Source organism: Bidens hawaiensis, unplaced genomic scaffold, assembly GCF_021521415.1.
Source record: "Bidens hawaiensis isolate Kalapana, Puna unplaced genomic scaffold, B.hawaiensis_p1.1 tig00002553_1, whole genome shotgun sequence".
Classification (NCBI taxonomy): domain Eukaryota; kingdom Viridiplantae; phylum Streptophyta; class Magnoliopsida; order Asterales; family Asteraceae; genus Bidens; species Bidens hawaiensis.
Window position 1 is genome coordinate 1,002,253 of NW_027491139.1, and position 18,974 is coordinate 1,021,226.

The 18,974-nt window shown below is 34.3% G+C and overlaps 1 protein-coding gene and 1 pseudogene across 2 annotated transcripts; one reads left to right on the forward strand and one right to left on the reverse strand.

Annotated features, from left to right (window-relative positions):
- Positions 1–10,120: 10,120 nt before the first annotated feature.
- Positions 10,121–12,272, forward strand: LOC143620331 (uncharacterized). The gene is made up of 2 exons (XM_077092031.1): positions 10,121–10,819; positions 11,503–12,272. Exons 1-2 carry the CDS (start codon positions 10,416–10,418, stop codon positions 11,561–11,563), a joined length of 465 nt encoding a protein of 154 aa, XP_076948146.1. The 5' UTR covers positions 10,121–10,415; the 3' UTR covers positions 11,564–12,272.
- A 1,149-nt stretch (positions 12,273–13,421) lies between these two features.
- LOC143620242 (protein MET1, chloroplastic pseudogene) lies at positions 13,422–14,233 on the reverse strand (annotated as a pseudogene). The gene is made up of 4 exons (XR_013151310.1): positions 14,146–14,233; positions 13,788–14,066; positions 13,579–13,638; positions 13,422–13,478 (listed from the first exon to the last, which is right to left on the reverse strand). The product of XR_013151310.1 is annotated as a protein MET1, chloroplastic pseudogene (transcript).
- Positions 14,234–18,974: the final 4,741 nt, after the last annotated feature.

The window sequence follows — 18,974 nt, forward strand, 5'->3', positions numbered from 1 at the left end:
ATAAATCAGTTACCGGCGAGAACTCAACTCAGACTCAGTCATCATGACCGTCTGAGTACGGATCATAACCGGAAAAACAACCGCCAGGTGAACTCAAGTACGAATCGGAATCCGAGTCATCTTCATCGTCGTAAGCGTAGGAGTGATAATAGGAATCAGCAGGCGATAAAGGAAGGCAGAAAAAGTTCCATAGACAAATGGCGAATTGACCTAATTGATGAAGAGGAAGACAGATGACCAGATCTAGTAACTCGTCGGTGGAAATACGTTCCGAGAAACATGCAATTGATTGCCATACGTCGACGGAGACGGTGGCTACTGATGCGACTAACACGGTATTGAATACCATCCCCGGTTAGGGTTAGGGTTACGGGTTTGTGTGTTGATCCGTCGTCATTTGGATTGGATTGGATTATTGGTGGGTGATTGTTTCCGGTTTTGAATGATTATCAAAATTAGAGAATATTGATTGTTGTTCAGTTATTTTACTAATCTCGTGAAAATAACGTTAAAAGTGGGGGAAGGTTATTCAGGCATCATGTGGTGGCGTTGATAGCCGAAAGACAAGGGCACATGCACCAATCAGCCGGTGTCCCGATGATTGAGTGCTATGTGCCTTATGTCCAAGGCTTGATGCAAAACTACTATCGAGCCGGGGGTCTCATCGGAAGCAGCCTCTCTATCCCTATGGGGTAGAGGTAAGGTTGTCTACATCTTACCCTCCTCAGACCCTACCATAGCATAGCTATTGGTGGGATATACTGAGTACGATGATGATGATGATGATGATGATTGCTGTTCAGTGTTGACTAATCATTTTACTTTTTTTAATAACAATTATTCACACTTTGTAAAAATTGTTAGTTAGGCGGTGGGTGAGGACTGATGACTATCGATTAGTTGGGACTTATCAGATCAGACTTTAATGTACAATTTTCAGTTTTATATATACACATATGCGTTTTGGCCGAATCTCGGCAGAAACCGTCAATTTTGACCAGAACCTCGTTAGAAAACACCGACTGAGTCTAATTAATCGCGGTTTTGGCCGGATTTGACAATTGACCGATTAATTGGCCGACTAGCCCAATATTAATCAATAGGGTGGGGTTAGGGATTAATCGTTGCATAGTCGGGATTTTTGCAACACTTATCCTACTCTATACCAATATTACACGCATTTGCCCGGGGTTTGAATATGTGACATACCGTCTAAGAGGCATATGCCTCTACCATGTTTTCTTTTTATTTAGTTATATTGTCTTATCTTGCTATTCTAATCTAATATAAAATAACGAGGGTTAATTAGAAGCTCGCATTCAATTCTTGCAAAAAAATTTAATCTCTCATCTCATTCATCCTTGTTATTGATAGGTCATGGGTCAAACCATTTGGCAATTGGGTTATAAAACAGTATAGTATAGGAAGTTAGGAGTAAAATATTGATCTAAGATCAAATAAGTAGAAATATGAAAACTAAACAAATAAGAAATAGCTAAGAATAATCTTATTCTAGGTTTGATTTGTTCTTTTGATGTTAAGTTTTTTCACACTGACACTATATGTTGCATTATCTAAGGTAAGTAGCAGACATGGTTAAAAATTGTTAATATTTGATGTCGACAGGAATAGTTGTGATAAAACAACAATTGTTGTATATATACTGAGATTTTCTCAAATTTATAAATTTGAGATTTTAGACTTCTTATTGTTTGCACTATATATTTAATTTCTTGTTTATCTTTAATTTTATTAATTTATTTCAAATAACGGACCATATTTGAAATAAAAGAAAAGTTTATACAAATACCCTTATTGCAAGTTATTAGTAACGTATATTTGTATAAGCTTTTGAGTCTGAAACCCCAACACTTATTGAGTGGGAACCCCCCCCCCCCCCGGTACAAAAGCAGGATGGGTGACTTTCGCCCCGCTCTCTCTAAATATCTTAAGTCAAGCTTCGTCACTGATTCATACAAATGAGCAAAGAAGAAATATGATGCAATTGAACTAATAATTTTCACTGTTTGGTGGTTTATTTGAATACTCGAAGAGGTGATTTGTGGCACGAAACTTGATCATAGAGCATGATCAATCAATGATGTGGTATCCACACCGCAAAGTCTTATTAAAACTTTAGGTACTTGCAATTGTTTGCTTGACTATCTTATGCGTATGATTATTAAACCATTAACATGATTATACTTGATTGTGATGTTTGTGCATACCTTCACTTGTAGAAAGAGACATCTATTGAGAACCCTTAAGTCTCATATATTTGCAGCTTTGAAACAGTAAGTTTTTTGTGTTGTGGTTTTCGGATCATTCAGTTGCGTTCGCTTCTTCGACCCTTTTACAACGAGAGGACACAACAAATGTTTCTAGTCTAACTGACCAAACTTTATTGTGTCTTTTAACACTTGAAGTATGATTGTTTTTAAGAGGAATTGTATAAAAAACATGTGTTGTATTATATTCCCACATATCATGATGATAAGCAAAAAAGAAAATAACTATAATTTCATAATCCTCCTAAGTTCTTGATCCGTATAGACTTTTTTACTGTTAGAAAAACTACAACAATGAAATATTTTCACAAACAAAACATAATTATCTATCTATACTAATTAATATGTACTGAAAGTCTGAAAATACTAAACAAAATATAAAAACATTTAATTATCATAGTTATATTGTGCAATGTTGTGCTTATGTATTTGACGAAGGCCTACAATTTTCCCTCTACCACGTATTTGTGTGCATCCAATTTTACACCCTATTTCACAAGCACGATCACTAACGGGTTCTAACACCATGCAAATATCCATGCATGCGGCGGTGCACGATATTGGACCTCCTGGGGATGGAGCCATGGTGTCTGATGGTGGCGATGCGTGTCTAGACATATCAAACATCTTAGCCATTCTATCATCTTCCTCTTTAGTATTCTTTCTGGTTTCCTCTGTTCTTGGCCGCGATGACACTAACGACAATGTTGTCACCGCCACCAACATCAAGATTGATAGTTTTTCTAAAGGCATGTTTTAAAGTTTTGGGAGTGGGAGGGTTGATAGTGAAAATGGAATGCTTTCACAAAATGTTTGTAGGGATGTCCATTTTTTAGGTACAATGTTTTACTCTTCACCACATATATGTGTTGATACTTTTTTATGTGATTCATATGAAAGTACAAGATTTTTTATTTTTTATTTTAACAACCAACACTTTATAAGGGATAATGACCTTCATAAACATTCCCATCAAAGTGGTAATGACGTGAAGTACATGTTTTTACTTCGGCGTTTCTTGAATTATGGTGTAGTCCAATGAACGTCGACCATGGCATATAGCAGAGTGGTCGACGGCAATAGGCCTGACTACCCGCTGGACCCGAAAATTTATTTTTTTAAATTATATGCATTTTTATGAAAAACTATATGTATACTTAATGTTTTAACTTAACTATATAACAACTAAATTGGTCTAGTGACAAAGGTGTATGCCTCCCAATCAAAAGGTCGTGGGTTCTAGTCTTATTTGTGGCATGTTTTTAAGCCTGTTTTTATACATTAGTTTTTTAAACAACTCAAATCATAGCCAAGCAAACCAATTTAAAAATTAAATTGTTTAAACCCAACGAAATCCTTTTTTTTACTGAAGACCCAAAATATTTTACGCATTCGACCCAATTTTTTTCCAATTCTCAGAGCCGACCCTGAGTCCAATTCACAATCTTTATTTATTCATGATCATGTTTTAAAGTTATTGTAATCTATAATTAAAAGTTTTAATCATTTACGAAAAAGTCTAAAACCGTTTGTAAGGTATCTCCCCATATTTAATTTCATTATTAGCTGTGTAAGAAATTAAAAATATTTATGCATCACTTTATTATTATCAGCTAATTTAGTGTAAAAAAAATTAGTGCACGTTTCAATCAAATTGTAACACATTTTAATATTTTATGTCCACAATTAATGTGGCCATGTTATTTTAAGTGGATAGGAATATATGCTTATGTTGGAGTTTGAATATTTTTTTGCTTAATATATTACAAAGAGACATGAATCGTCGAATATTAAAGTTGACTATCAAGTGCAATATTTGGTTACTCTTCTCCTCCCAAAAGGAGTTAATTTTATATATTTTGTCCCTATCTATGTTTTGTAAACAGGAATGCTTGTTGAAAGTTGAAACTTGCAATGACATCTGCGACGGTTTCTTATGTTTCAGCCACGTTGAAGAAAAACCGGGTATTTACGCTTACCTATCGAGCTCGCGCTATGTATTTGTCGAACCACTTTGTTAATGGGAGACCTTTAGCTCGGTCCACGTCTTACATCACTTAAGTGCTTATCAGGGAGTATTAAGGGGGTGTTTGGATTCCTTATTTTCATCAACTTATAACTTATAAACTCTTTGAAAAGTTAATAAGGTGTATAAGGTGTTTGGCAAATCATAAGACCTTATGAATTTTAACTTATAGAAAATAAAGAGGTTTTGAAAAGTTAGAAATAAGTAACTTATTAACTTAATAGTTTGATTTACCTATTACACACCTCTAACCCTCAAAGCCTATTAGACCATCCGTAATTGATGGCGTTTTGAATATTTTTAGGCCAAAACGCCGGCCCACACTTCCTAGTTTTGGGTTTGGTGTTTTGAAGAAGCATTTCGCAGAAAACGCTAAGAAGCCACGAGTTTTGAGGGTTTTGTGAGAGGGAGGTGGGGGGGAGATGCGTTTTGGGGTATTTCCACTACACTCACTTTTTGCAAAATGCCAAAAAGCTGACTATGCGTCACATGACGTAAAAGCCCGGGTGTGCCTGATTTTGACTACGCATGGTCTTACACCCCTTTTAAAAAAGCGTGTCCTTTTTAGTTATTTTAATTCCCCCAACACGTAAGTTAATCCGAACATTTTTTTTAAACTTCTTTTAACAAAATCATAAGTTAATAGGTTCCTTTAACAAAAAATCCTTTTTTGCTTAAATAAGCAATCCCAAACATACCCTAATAACCAAAAAAAGTTTAATGACTAGTTCGTCTAAGTTTAGATATTTGTATATTATCACGCGCTACTCCATTTTAAATGAAACTTACATTAAAATTTAGATAAAATAAGCACTATGCACAATATTTATAAAAAATTCTATCTTAGAAGTTATACACAAAAGAAAAGAAAAGAAAAGAAAAGAAAAGAATAAAAGTTTTTAATTAAAAAAAACCCATTGAAAAAATGTAGCTAGAGTGTAAATGTTAAGTTTAATTAAAGTAGAAGCTGTCATATTGTAAATTGTAGAGGATTATAATGTAATATCAAAAGCATGCATTAAGAGAATACATAAACAATGTGAAGAAACACTAAGTGACCCCGACAGATTAAGGATAATCTTAGGGTTAAGTAGATGTTTCCCACGAGGGTTAGGTCCGGCAAAGATGACTATTCTTCTCAACATGCAAAACATACACCGTAAGCTCGTCACTGAGAAGGGGAGGGGGGTTCCTCCTTGTGACCACCCTTCGGCGTGAGAATCAGACTAGGTTGCTCTGAATATAAGTGTATATAGCTAGAGAGAAGATAATGATACCGTTCCAGGGTGTTGGAGTATTTATAGCCGAAGGTAGGTTTCCAAGCAGGTACGACCAGCTGTATATAATATTCCTTTTCCACCAACTATGGGCTACGTTCGTGCCATGATGGGAGTTGGTGGGTAGGCAGCGGCTGATAGTGACATTTTGTACTGGAGCGTGCTCCTCCTCGTACTATTGTCAGTGAGCTGTCACCCTGTGATTGGTTCATGGGTTGCTTTTGTCAGATCTTGTCTATTTGTCCATACCTTGGTAGGTATAGTACAAAAGATCTTCTAGAAGCGTACGGACTGGCTCTTTTGGGCGGGAATATTCCCGCCCTGCTCATTCCTTCTTCAGGTGACATTACTGAAGTATAAGAGCTAGTGCCTTATACGTGTAGCCTTACTGTTAGTGCGGGTAGCCTTCCTTCTTGGCTTGTACCCACAGCTGCGGGGACAGGCAGGGTACTGTACCAAGGGAGGCTTTTCTGCGGGGACAGCTGGCTTACTGCGTGTAAGGTCTTCATCTCTCTGAGCATGGTGGGTCCTGCGGATCCAGTTGGTCTTTGCATAGACGTACCTCTTCAAGGTGAGTCTTGTGGGTCCAACTGGGCTTTGCGGGAACCTACCTCTTCACAATGTTTTTCTTTTTCTTCTTAAAGTCTTAAAATTTGAATGAAACTAATTTAAACAAGAATATTAATGAGGGAAGTTTACGGTTGGGATTGGGCCACAACCATCATCAATGCTCACATTCTAACCACCGGCGGCCACCACCACTCCAATCACATCGTCCTTGAAATGTCAGAACCAATAATAATCAATATATATGGTAAATAGACAGCATAGAATGTTTCAACTTTCAAGAATCAACTCTAGATGCAACTTGAGTTTGAAAAATCAATCATTAGTCTAAACATAATGCTTAAAGCGAGCCGACCTACAACTGAAACTCTGTTAAGTTAAACAAGCCGAGCTCGAGTTCAAGCTAAAGCTTATTAAATTAAAAGAGTCGAGCTCAGGTTTAGACAAGTACAACCCACCCATGTTTTACCTCTTGACTCGCAACGGCTCCCTCCATCCTCCAACGGCTCCCTCCTCGATTAACACCCCCTCACTGTGTGATGGCTATCACGCACACTCCCCGACCGGCGACGGTGTGCGTGAGGCCATCACGCGTGATGGTCTCCCCCTCACGCACCAGCTCAGGTGCCCTAAGCTTGACAACTTTCGATTAACGAGTCACAAACTCTCATTAATTTTTCTTAAGATTCTCTCTTGTGGATCTTGGAATTATGTTACAACCTATGACTTCTTTATAACTTTTTTAAAAAGACATGTCATCTACTTATTTAACTCATATATTTAACAAGCTACTGGTCAAATAATGAACTGTAAACGACAACTTCATTGGATAAGTCATATTTAATGAACTAATTAGCACACTTCTTTTTGCGGCCACTCCAATCATAAGGGTCATGTGTTATATATCGTTGCCTTTAGAAAAAATGTAAACTAAATCATCACACTAACTGTCCTCCCGTTTGGCATTGTTTGGACATATATCATAGTGGTGGATCAAGGAACTTCTTTTTGCTGGTGTCATTCTTCAAATGCGAATTGCTATTATTCGAATGTCGGGCATCATCGAAATTCCTGCAAATCCAAGAGCCTTGTACATGTAGAAAAAATGGGCTCTGAACATATACTTAAAACATTTATTTTAAAAAAGTTTCAGGCCCTTAGGTATAGGTGGGGCCTAGACGGTTGCCCACCTTGCCCCTCCTCTAGACCGACCCTGATAACAAATAAAAAACAAGTATCATATATTATATAACATGTAAAAGAGCTCACAACATTATCATAAACAACAACATCGTCCTTTATATTTGGATCATAAACCATGCTTGTGATGCTAAGAGCTCACGAGTAGCAAGTCATGTTATAATACTCCAGACAGACTCGGCATGTCATGTTTTTAAGTAACAATGGGTTGATAAAATTGTTTAGCTTCACACACGATCAACACGTTTTGTGTAATGACTAATGGATAAGGAAAAACTTCACATCTAACTGCGCTTCAATACAACTAAAATATCATAATGGGTGACTTTTTAGAAAGTCTCTGTTCGGAAAACCGTTAGTAAATAGTAGCATCCTTGTGATAGAATTGTAGAGTTTGGTTCCATCATACACATGGACAACCTTGGATCCCACCATATTAATGGGCAAACTATTTACACCAGAAGTCTCATCATATTCATAGACAACTTTACATGCATTTGCACTTTTAGGAGTCCCAATGGACAACTTCAGGTCCAGCCAGCCTTTTCATACACAACTAGTTTAGTGCTTTCAACAAATTTCACCCAAATCAAATTATGTGATATTCATGACATTTACCATTAAACTTGTTTATTATCACAGTATCATATGTTTTTAATTTTAATTACCGTTTATCGTTAAAGATAACACATGATTAAAACTATGTCATTATCAAATATGATCATATACTTTCCACCCAGGACCGTCTTTGAAGCATGGCAGGGTAGTCGACGGCCATAGGCCCGACACCCCGCTAGGCCCGAATTTTTTTTTTCAAAAAAAATTATATGTATTTTTATAAAAAAATATGTATAATCAATATTTCTACAATATATAACTACTAGCTTGGTCTAGTGGTAAAGGGCTATGACATCTAACCAAAAGGTTGTGAGTTCTAGTCTTATTTAAGACAATTTTAAGATTATTTTATACAAAAGTTTTTTACACAACTCAAATAATAATCAAATAAGCCCATTTAAAATTAAATTGTTTAAATCCAACAAAATGTTTCTTTTACTTAAGGGCAAAATTTTTTTTTCGCATTTGGCCCAAAAATTTTTTCGCCTTCTCGGAGCAGACCTGTTTTCACCCTAGCAAGAAATTTCATACTAACTACATCAATTTTGATACATACCATGTTTTGAAAAGTCTATCATGTATCAACTTACTTTCTTCACCAATGCTTTATTGTTTCACTCTTATCATGGAATTCACCTTTTTATGCTTATTTCTACATAATATTTGTAGGTATATTTCTTTGCACTTCTATATTATTTAGATATTTTATGCTAGAGAAAATGCTATTTCTACAACTATGATACACATGAAAAGGTTACGTGTACCCACTTTATATTCATAATTTCATAAATCATCATTAGATGTTTTCGAATATAGTAAATCTCACACACTTTGTAATTTTAACATATTTCGGATTGACGAATATATTAACAAACAAAAAGGAATTAATCGAGACAAATGTAACACTTTAAATAATATGGACACTTATTTTTTTAGGTATTTCACTAATAAAGAGTTCAAATACTGTGGCATAATTCACTATTTATTTTCCTATAAATATATGATTTTTAAATATTTAAATATGGCCTCCCTTAAAGTAAATATAAGTATGATTGGCACACATGCATGCGAAATTAAAATTGAAAATGGGTAGTAACATGTAAACACAATCATATGCACCATGGCATGCTTTTGTCTCTAACACAGGGAGAAAAAGTGCATGGCCCATATGTAATAAATAAACAAATTTTGAATTCTTATATTTTTTTAGCTTGTTGTAGTAGTTAATAAAATCAATTCTTTTCATCACATTTATAACTTCCTTACTATAATCAAAATAAAATATATGTGAAAAGTTAATACACGGAAAAAAAAGTACCTTATAATTATACTGTGACGTAGTCACGTAACACTAACATGTAGATGTATTTTCATTACATACGATTTTATCTGTATCAAAACCAAATAGAGCATACCTTTAGTTGTTATCAAGATGACCTTTCAATAAGAATTGTTCCTTCAAGAAAAAGATGAGGAAAAGATTAAGATAAAACATGACTCATGACAATTAGCTATTGAAGAATGACACAATGCTATATTCTTGATGCCTTAAAGTAGTTACAAAGTCTATAGAATGTGCTAAAAATTGGATTTTGCCTATCAAAATAGCAAACTATGCCTTTTTATTAGAACACCCTTTTCCAAACTTTTTTGACTACTTTTATATAATTTGTCTGACAGCTCACTCCAATCATCTTTCCTTTTCATTTGCTCTTAATTTGTCTGGTATGATTAATTATTAATAGACCATATTTAATAGGCTAATTAGTTCATTGGTTTGGTTTGAGTCATGGCTAAAACACTTTGTGTTATACCATTTTCATATATCTATCAACATCAGATTCTTGATAGTGTTGGAAGAATCTACTTAGGAGTAAAAAAAAAAAAGATTTCTTGTGTTTTGCCCATATCATAATATTCTTGGTAGAGTGAGTGAGGGTAGAATGGTAAATCAAGATTCATGATGAATGATTCACTTTCTTTCTTTATGTCCTCTCTCTTCTTTGATAGATGATAATATTAAAGATGACAAAAAACTGTCTTGTTTTACACTCAAAAAACATTGATTTGTGGATAATAAATTGATGTTCTCAGAACAAAGTCTTTATTTTTATATTATATTCTTTGCATCAAAAGCTAACTTTCAAGAACAAGAAACTTGATTTCATTTGCAAAGAATCTTGTGTCATCTTGATTTGCTTTAAATTCTCCCAAGATTTCACCTTTTGATGATCTTGTCACTTGATTTCAAGAATTGAAAAAAAAAAAAAAAACTTTTTTAGGGTTCTAAAGTTTCTTGATTTCAAGAACTGAAAACCCCCAATTCTGATTTAGGGTTTCAAGATCAAATTTGGGGTTTTTTGGTAGTAAAGTTGAAATCTTGATGAATGGGTGAGTGAAAAGTTGAAATCTTGAGTAATTCAGATGATTAGTTAGTTAATGAAGAGTATTTTCATGAGGGTTTTGTTCTGCAAGATCCACTGTTCTTCATTCATATGTTTCTGCAAGCCATCAACTGCTTCTCATCTTTACAATTCTGGCACTTTGAAATTGGAAAGTTCCCCTCATGCCCCTCATCAGCCGGTTGTAACCGATACCGAGACCGATCGATCTGATCAAAATCATGTTCAAGAAGTTGTTGAAGTCAGGGAGAAAGAGATTGCAGAAGATGGAGTTGGAAAGCAAGAATTAGAGATTGTGATTAATGATCAAAATCATGTTCTTAGGAGTTGTATGAAGGTCAAGGGCAATTTGGAATCCGGATCGCCGAGTGACCGAAAGAAAGTGCAATGGATGGATAATTTTGGTAAAGAACTTGTTGATATTAAAGAGTTTGAATCCAGGTTAGTTTAATATTTTCTATTTGTGATGTGATAACAAGTGCTTGTGAAAATTTGATTAGTTTTGCTTTTGTTCATGGGGATTTTCGGTTTCTGATCATTAATGATTAAAGATCTTGGGATTTTGTAGTATAAATGTAGGATGAATTTGAGAAAAGATAGAATCAAGACTAATCAGTGATTCTTGTTAAAGATCAAATATAAGTTGAATAATCTTTTTATGGCGGTTGTCGAATTGGTAATAAGGAAGTTTGATTAAGTTTTATCATCTTTTAGTAGTTAAAATTTTTCAAGTGTTCCACTAAAGTCACTCAAAGTTTTTGTTTCTCGAAAGTCACTCAACTTTCATCAGATGCTTTGATTCTATGTAAAAAATGGTTATATAAATAAACTTTTTAAAATTAAGTGGGGGCAAATGAACATAAATGATTACAATTAACTTGAAGTATGAGAAAATAGCGAAGAAATTAGATAAAAATAATCACTAAGTAGCAACCAGGATTTTATAAGTGGTTCCATTTGTCTAACTTGATTTAAAAAAAAGTTAACATTTATAAAAAGTTATTGCTTTTATTCAAGGGGAACAATATCAGTTTCTGATCATCAAAAGTTAAATATTTTTTGACGATTTTCTGGTTCATTGCTATGAGATTGATTCTTGAATTATTTTGCATGTTTTATGACAGTGAAACAGGGGATACAGACAATGAAGACGAGAACGGTGCTTGCTTTTGCTCGATTCTGTGACGTTTCCTTAAAAATCTCCATGTTTATAGAATAAGAAAAGATCGGCTGTAAGTTCATCCCTCCATTTCTTCATTAAATTTGATATAAAGATCGAGTGTCCTGCAAATATCCGAGCTACATTTTAGATTTTGTTTTGTAATATCTTTAAGCTGGCTCTCTCATGTTATTATTATGTAAGAATTTATGTTATCAATGAGCTTCGCAAACTCTTTTCTGCTGCCACGTTCGGTTCTTGATCCCATAATGAAAATATTAGTTAAGTTTGTTGCTTTCTGTGTTCTGATATATGATTTTAATGGTTTCTTGATTTTCTGAATTAACCTTTGGTGTGAAATGGGATTTAGTGCATAAAGAGAAACAAAAGCCGGTTTCTTGCTAAATATAGATATTAGGAAACCTATATTAGGTTCTTAGTCCCATAATGAAAATTCCAGTAAAGTTTGTTGCTTTATGCATTCTAATTTGGGATTTTAACCGAATTTGATTATTTGAATTACTCGTTTGAGCGAAACGGGAAGTTATGTGAGAAAGAACACAAAAGCTGATTTCTTGCTAAAGTTAGCTAGAAACTGGGAAGCACGGGTTCGGTTTTTAGTCTTGTAATGAAAATTCTGATAAAGTTTGTTGCTTTTTATATGCTGGCTTTCTTTATTTTTTCCATTTTTCTTTTTTCGTATTCTAAGTTTACAGGTAGGCTGGGAAATAAAGAACTCTGTAGTAACTGAAAGTCGGGTCAAACGGGTGGTTTTAAAAACTATCAACTGGAACCGTTCTAAGAAAAGAACACAAAAGCTGATTTCTTGCTAAAGTTAGCTAGAAACTGGGAAGCACGGGTTCGGTTTTTAGTCTTGTAATGAAAATTCTGATAAAGTTTGTTGCTTTTTATATGCTGGCTTTCTTTATTTTTTCCATTTTTCTTTTTTCGTATTCTAAGTTTACAGGTAGGCTGGGAAATAAAGAACTCTGTAGTAACTGAAAGTCGGGTCAAACGGGTGGTTTTAAAAACTATCAACTGGACCCGTTCTAAGTTAGAAAGTCTAATAGGAGTGACCCGTTGTATAATAATCAACCTATTTATTAAGATTTAAAAGTCAGTGTCTTTCTAAACATAGAAACTCGGAAACCGACATTTGGTTCTTAGTCCACTGATGACTATTCCAGTAAAGTTGGTTGTTTTTTGAATTCTGGCTGAGATTTTAACTGTTTCTTGATTTTTTTGACTTTACCTTTTGAGTAAAGTAGAAATTTATGCACGAACAGGAACAAAAGGCGATAGTACAAATAAAGACTAAATTTGATATGTTACTACATATTTTCGTTAAAATTTGAACAAATTTGATCAAGATTTATGAAAATAGCCCAACCAAAACCGACCCAAATTCCTCTCATGAAATCCTTGACTGTGATCCACTGTTTGCAGAATAAATGAATGTGTTCATCGTGTTCAGTTGTCCACCAGAGTCTTACATGCCAGCCTGTGTTATTGCTCACATCAAAAATCACAACTTGATCCAGCTTTGATAACAATGAAACAAACATGCATACCAATTAAAAGTCCACCTTTGAAAATGATTAAGGAAAATACCCGGAGATTCTGTTTGTGTTATTGGTTTGAATTTGACTTCTGGTAGACTTCTACAAGTCAATGGTGTGAACCAAATTTCAAAGATAATGTTCAAGTTTAGCTTTTTATTAGCTTATATAGGTTAATAACTTAATATCATAAATCAGTATTCTTCTTTACAATACGTATTTTAATGAAGTCGGTGATTAACGTTGGTTCTTAGCATAATCGTTACATATATGAAGGTTAATACTTATTCACCTACCTTGTGCATTCTGACTCGTTGCGAAGCTCTCATTCAAACTCCTCGGATTTCCTTAAATTCTCTAGATCAGGGTCCGTACGTATGCGCTGCAATGTTAGTAGTAATTGTTAAAGCTTGTTAACACATGTAGTTATGGAATAATATATGTGAAAAGCCAAAAAGAAAAAATGATTTGTTTTTAATTACCTTAAAATCTTCATAATCTGCTTGCAAAGCATCTTTTAGAGCAGAAAGTCCGGCTTGCATCTGTCATTTTCATGTTAAAGGTGAGCATATCCGAGCTATAACGTTGTGCATTTAATTTGAAAAACGAAAGACTAACAGTAGAGGCAGCAAAGTGATTACAAGTTTCGGGCCAAACAGGTAATTATTTTCTATTGGTCAAACACAAATACCTGATTAAGCTTAGAATAGCAGCATGCAACATTGTAACTTGCTACTGAAGCTTCATTAAGCTCCGGTTTTGACCCCAAAACAGACTCAAACTTTTCCAACGCCTCTTCATACTTTCCACTCCTAAACAAGTTATCAAGATTAATCATCATCAAGAAACTTGAAAAACAACTCATTTTACCCAAAGGGTAAAATGGTAATTTACTTGTATAGCTGCAGGCCTTTACGAAGCTTCCGTCTCGAGTTTCCTTTTGTTCCTTCTTCCTCAAGTAATTTTGCATCTGAATAAAAAACATTAATCACACACAAACAACGTTAAACCACACATGCTTCACTGCAACTTTGGGCATTGAAACTTACTTGGATTTCCCTCAGTTAACCGCTAACTATTCCAGAATTCCTCTCGACCCTAATAATCTCCTTTTCTGTTAGCTCAACCGTATCTTCCATCTTTACACAATAAGAGTGAATTGTGAACAAACCATGTCTTTTTTGCATTTGCATAAGCAAGGGGCCGATTCGTTGACGAATAGTGTACATGGTTCTACCAAATTCAGCTGCTGGCCACATCTCAGTTCCAAATACTGCACTGCAACATTTCACCATTTAATTATCATTCATCACATACAAAATTAGTCTCTTAGGCATTTGATCAAACACCTAGTGGCGATAACATATAAACTGACAACCTCACAAGGCTTATCTCAATTCATTCATTACAATAATCCACCAAAAGTGCCACAAATGGGGGTCGAATTTGGGTCTTCACTGGAAAAACCCAATCCTTCTAGTTCTACCACTAGTCCGCAAGTGGTGATTTCAATCTTTATTAGTTCATGAGTGGTTCTTTTTTGAATCAAAGTCAAAAACTCGATATTCAAGCGAACCAAATTTGAACGGGGTAGCGATTGAACCGAATTTCAAATTTGGTTTTCCCAATTTGAATTGGTGATGTTGTAACTAGTTTAACCTAAATATCTTAAATGAATTATATATGCATGCTTTTTTTGGTAAACACATTGTGGCTTCTAGCGAGATGAGTAAGTGAATGAACGGGGTGTTAGGCCTTAGGTGCGAGTCATTAGATCCTAGGTGCTTTGCCTGAGGCGTTACCGCGTTAGGCCTTAGCCTTTTTTTGTAAACACATTGTAGCTTCTAGTGAAACTGCAAGTTCATGAACAAGCTGTTTTGCTTAATTGCTTTAGGCCTTAAGCATAGGGCTGTTCACGAGTCGAGCCCAAGTCGAACCAGGGTGGTTTCGAGCTCGAAATTAAACAAGGCAACTCAACTATGGATCTTGCTCGATTTTGAAGTTATATGAGATTAAGATCGAGCCAACGAGCTGAGCCATGATCGAGCCGAGCCTAGGTCGATTTTGGCTCAGTTACAAAAATGAAGCTAACTCAGCTCAGGATGTTTCAAATCAAGTTTTTTTAGCTAGTTTTATTCGAGCTTTTATCGAGCAAGCCACGAGCTTGAGCTTCAAGCCTCGAGCTTTATGAACAGCCCTACACTTAAGAGTTAAGCCTTGTGCGTTGGGTTTTATCATTTATGGACGTTAAACCTTGGGCTTTTTGTGAGGCCTAGAGCTTTATACGTGTTGTGCTTTGTGGGCTTAGTGCTTTGTAAACTTCTAGTTTATGGGCCTCCAGATCACCCACCTTGTTTTTTAAGAACATTATCTTGTTTAGTAATTTCACTAGAACCAAGGCTACATGATAGAGGTGCAAGCCTAAACAAAAAGTAATTTAGAAGTAAAAGTGTGTTTGGGATTGCTTATTTTCAATAACTTATAACTTATAAACTTTTTGAGAAGTAATAATGTGTTTGGGATTGTTTATTTTGTGAGAAGCAAAGTTTTATAAGTTACACTTTTATAACTTATTAACTTAATAAAAAGTTATAAGAAAGTAAAATAAAGAATTCAAAACACCCACTAAATAGGGGTAAAGGTAACATTCGTCGTTTAAAAAAAGTTACGTACCGCTATAAAACTTAAAAGGCTATTTGAAAATGTCACCATCCAAACAGAGGCTTTTAAACTGAATAGGCGAGCTTGAGCTAAGCTACTTTACAACCCTCCTTCATTCTTATATTTTTAACATATATTCTTCAATTATGTTTACACTTAGAAATTAGAATAATCGTGCGGCCTACTTTTGTCCTTGGTGATGTTGTTAACCATTAAGAAAATGTCACCATCCGATATTATTTTATTAATAAGGTGTTGCTAATTTCTATAACTGAATATAAGTTCATGATTCATGTTTTAGTATTAAAAATGTGAAGCTATTATCAGGCGGAAAAATAATATAAGAAAATATAAATAAAGAGTGGTTCCAAACGCTATTAGAAAAAAAACACATATAAGATAAAGTTAACGATATATGGTTGTTACAGATAATTTGAATTATCACATTTTTAAACCTTCGTACAAGATGTTGGAAATTAAGACTCATATTAAAGAAGATAAATCTTAAACTTATTTGTGCCAAATTCAATTATACATGCACGAAAAAAAATTATCATATATTCATGATCTCTTTGTCATGTATCGACGAGGTGATAAAGTCGTCTAAAAATGACTTGTATACTAATAAAACTACAAAGAGAATAATGATGGTTAATCACACATGTCGACCATAGACCATCAACTATAACTTTATTCTGATTCATGCCCAAAATGGTCACATGTGTAAACTGAAGCAATGGTCTATGGAGGGGCCGAGATGTTTGTCGAACGTCCAAGTCATTAAAATTACTAATTTGCAATAAAAAGAGAAGACTCATGGTTGATGCGGGGATTGATTATTGGCAACCCACGAGCTTGAGTCAAGAGATCTAAGATTCCAAGGTGATGTGTGATCCAATGTAGATCACCCATGGCACGCGTGAACAAAAACTAGTTGAATAGTTTAAGCATAATTAACAAGTTCGATAAAGACGAACTCGGAGAAAAATTAATCTAACGGAACCAAAAAAACACAACATTAACAAATGCCACATAAGATTTGATAAATTAAAGCTTGATAAATTCTTATGATTTTTAATTAGGGGTAAAGCGCGTCTAAACTTGAGCTATGTCTGTTCAACTTAGTAGAGCATGAACTCCACTTGTTTCGAGCTAAATTTTAAATCTCAAGCCCAGATCATGGATCAATCTTGAGTTCAACCCGGACTCAACCCATTAATTATTTACTAGTATGTTACATTATGTATAAGGCAAGCTAAATATCGGATGATCCACTACCACGGACTTACAAAGCATTATTATTATAAAATGGAATCGACCTGTTAAAAAATAGTTTAAAACGCATATCATAAACTTTTTATATTTTATAAACTCAAAAATATTTATAAGTTTTAAAGTTAAAATTTTTAACATTTTTATAAAACAAGTCATTATTCTGATTGAATCTTTATAAAAATGATGTTATATTCGCTCACCCTTTATGTGTGTGCCGTCACCATTTTCCATGTTGTCGTACATCCATCATACGAGTCGTATAGGTCTTACTACTCGTATGGTGAGTGTTTGAATATACAAAGGATGTATAAATAACCAAACCCTTATAAAATTGCAAGGTTAGAAGATTATTCCCAAAGAGGGTTTCTTCTAACATATTTTACGGTATTGAATTCCAACGCTACAAGTTTGTATAAGTCTTTGTCAGAGAATATATTGTGAGCATGATTATCACAAAATATCATTGCCTAACATATAGTTGTATTTTGTATATGTATATATATGATTATCTAATATCTAATAGTCTAGCCATTTTGTGACGATTACACAAAATCAAGTTTGAATAATTGCCCAAATTGTTTTGAATTTTATCCTTCATGTGGAAGGTCAAAACTTAGCTTTCAAGAATGCTTAAGAACTAAGCTATTTATTGTGAAAACTATGAATAATCAGTCTCAATTAAAAAACGTCAAAAGAAGTGGATAACCTATAAAGTGTGAACCGGCATTCGAGCTTTCGATACCTTTTGTTTTTAAAAATTATTTCAATACTTGGAACCCATTTAGGCATTTACAAACAACCTTTTAAAAACCCCATAACCCACTTTTCTTTAGTGATCTTCCATTTACAAATTTCGTGATTTTGCTATATCAAAGAAGAAGACCAAAATCGGTGAACGAGACATGGCTTTTAGTTTTCGATAACTTGATACAATTGACATGCTTCTCATAAAAAAACGTTATCATGTGCATTTTTAAAAATCATGTGTGAGTGATCGAAACACACGATATTTCATATTTTCATAGTTATAATGGTAAAGAGATAAAATAGTGAATTCACAAAACGGTAACAATGTTTCTCAGCCGTTCTATTAAAGTTACAATGTTCATATTATTCTTTATAAATCATTCAACTTTCATTACATATTCCAATCTTGTGTATTTTTTTAATGGTTATAACAAAATTTAAGTTGGACAAAGAAAACATATACAACTATACAAGTCGTTGGCGTGAAGTGTCCCCCCCCCCCCCCCATTTATGGTTTTGGGTTAGAGACCTCTTAGAGCTTTATAAATCCATCAAGCTTGGAGATGTAGAGAAAGACACGCTTCATGGGATATCGTTATTGTTTGTTGGAGTATTAGAAAACGAGAAACGATAAGGTGTTTAGAGGTATCAGGGCTAAAGTGGAAGGCATTATCGGAGACATAAAATCTTTTGGCTTTCTTTGGTTCAAGAATAGGTCTAAGTGTATCGATAGGTTGGTCGAATTGTTGTAATTTTGTTTTCATGTAACTGTCTTTTCTCTTTCTTGATTACCTAATTGTGGAGGTAGCTTGGTGGTGTTTCGTTACCAGTTCGAAATAAAAAGGAAAAAAAATACACAAGTCTTGACTACTTTGACTAGTGTTAACATTATTTTTCAAATTTGAATTAAATTGCCACTATGAAACTTGCTTGTTTTTAACAAACTTGTTTTACTGTTTATCTTATGTTTCAATTTACTGAAAAAAAGATTAAATATCCATAAAAAATAATTAAATATCCATAAAAAAGTGTTACAAAACTTTTATCCACAAAAATATAAACAACACTTTTAAAAGGACCAAACCCGCCTTCCCAAAAACATAATATTAAACCAAAAGAAAAAACCAAATTCCAACTCACAGACCAATCACACTCCACGATCTTACCACGAGTGACGACACCACACCACTCACCA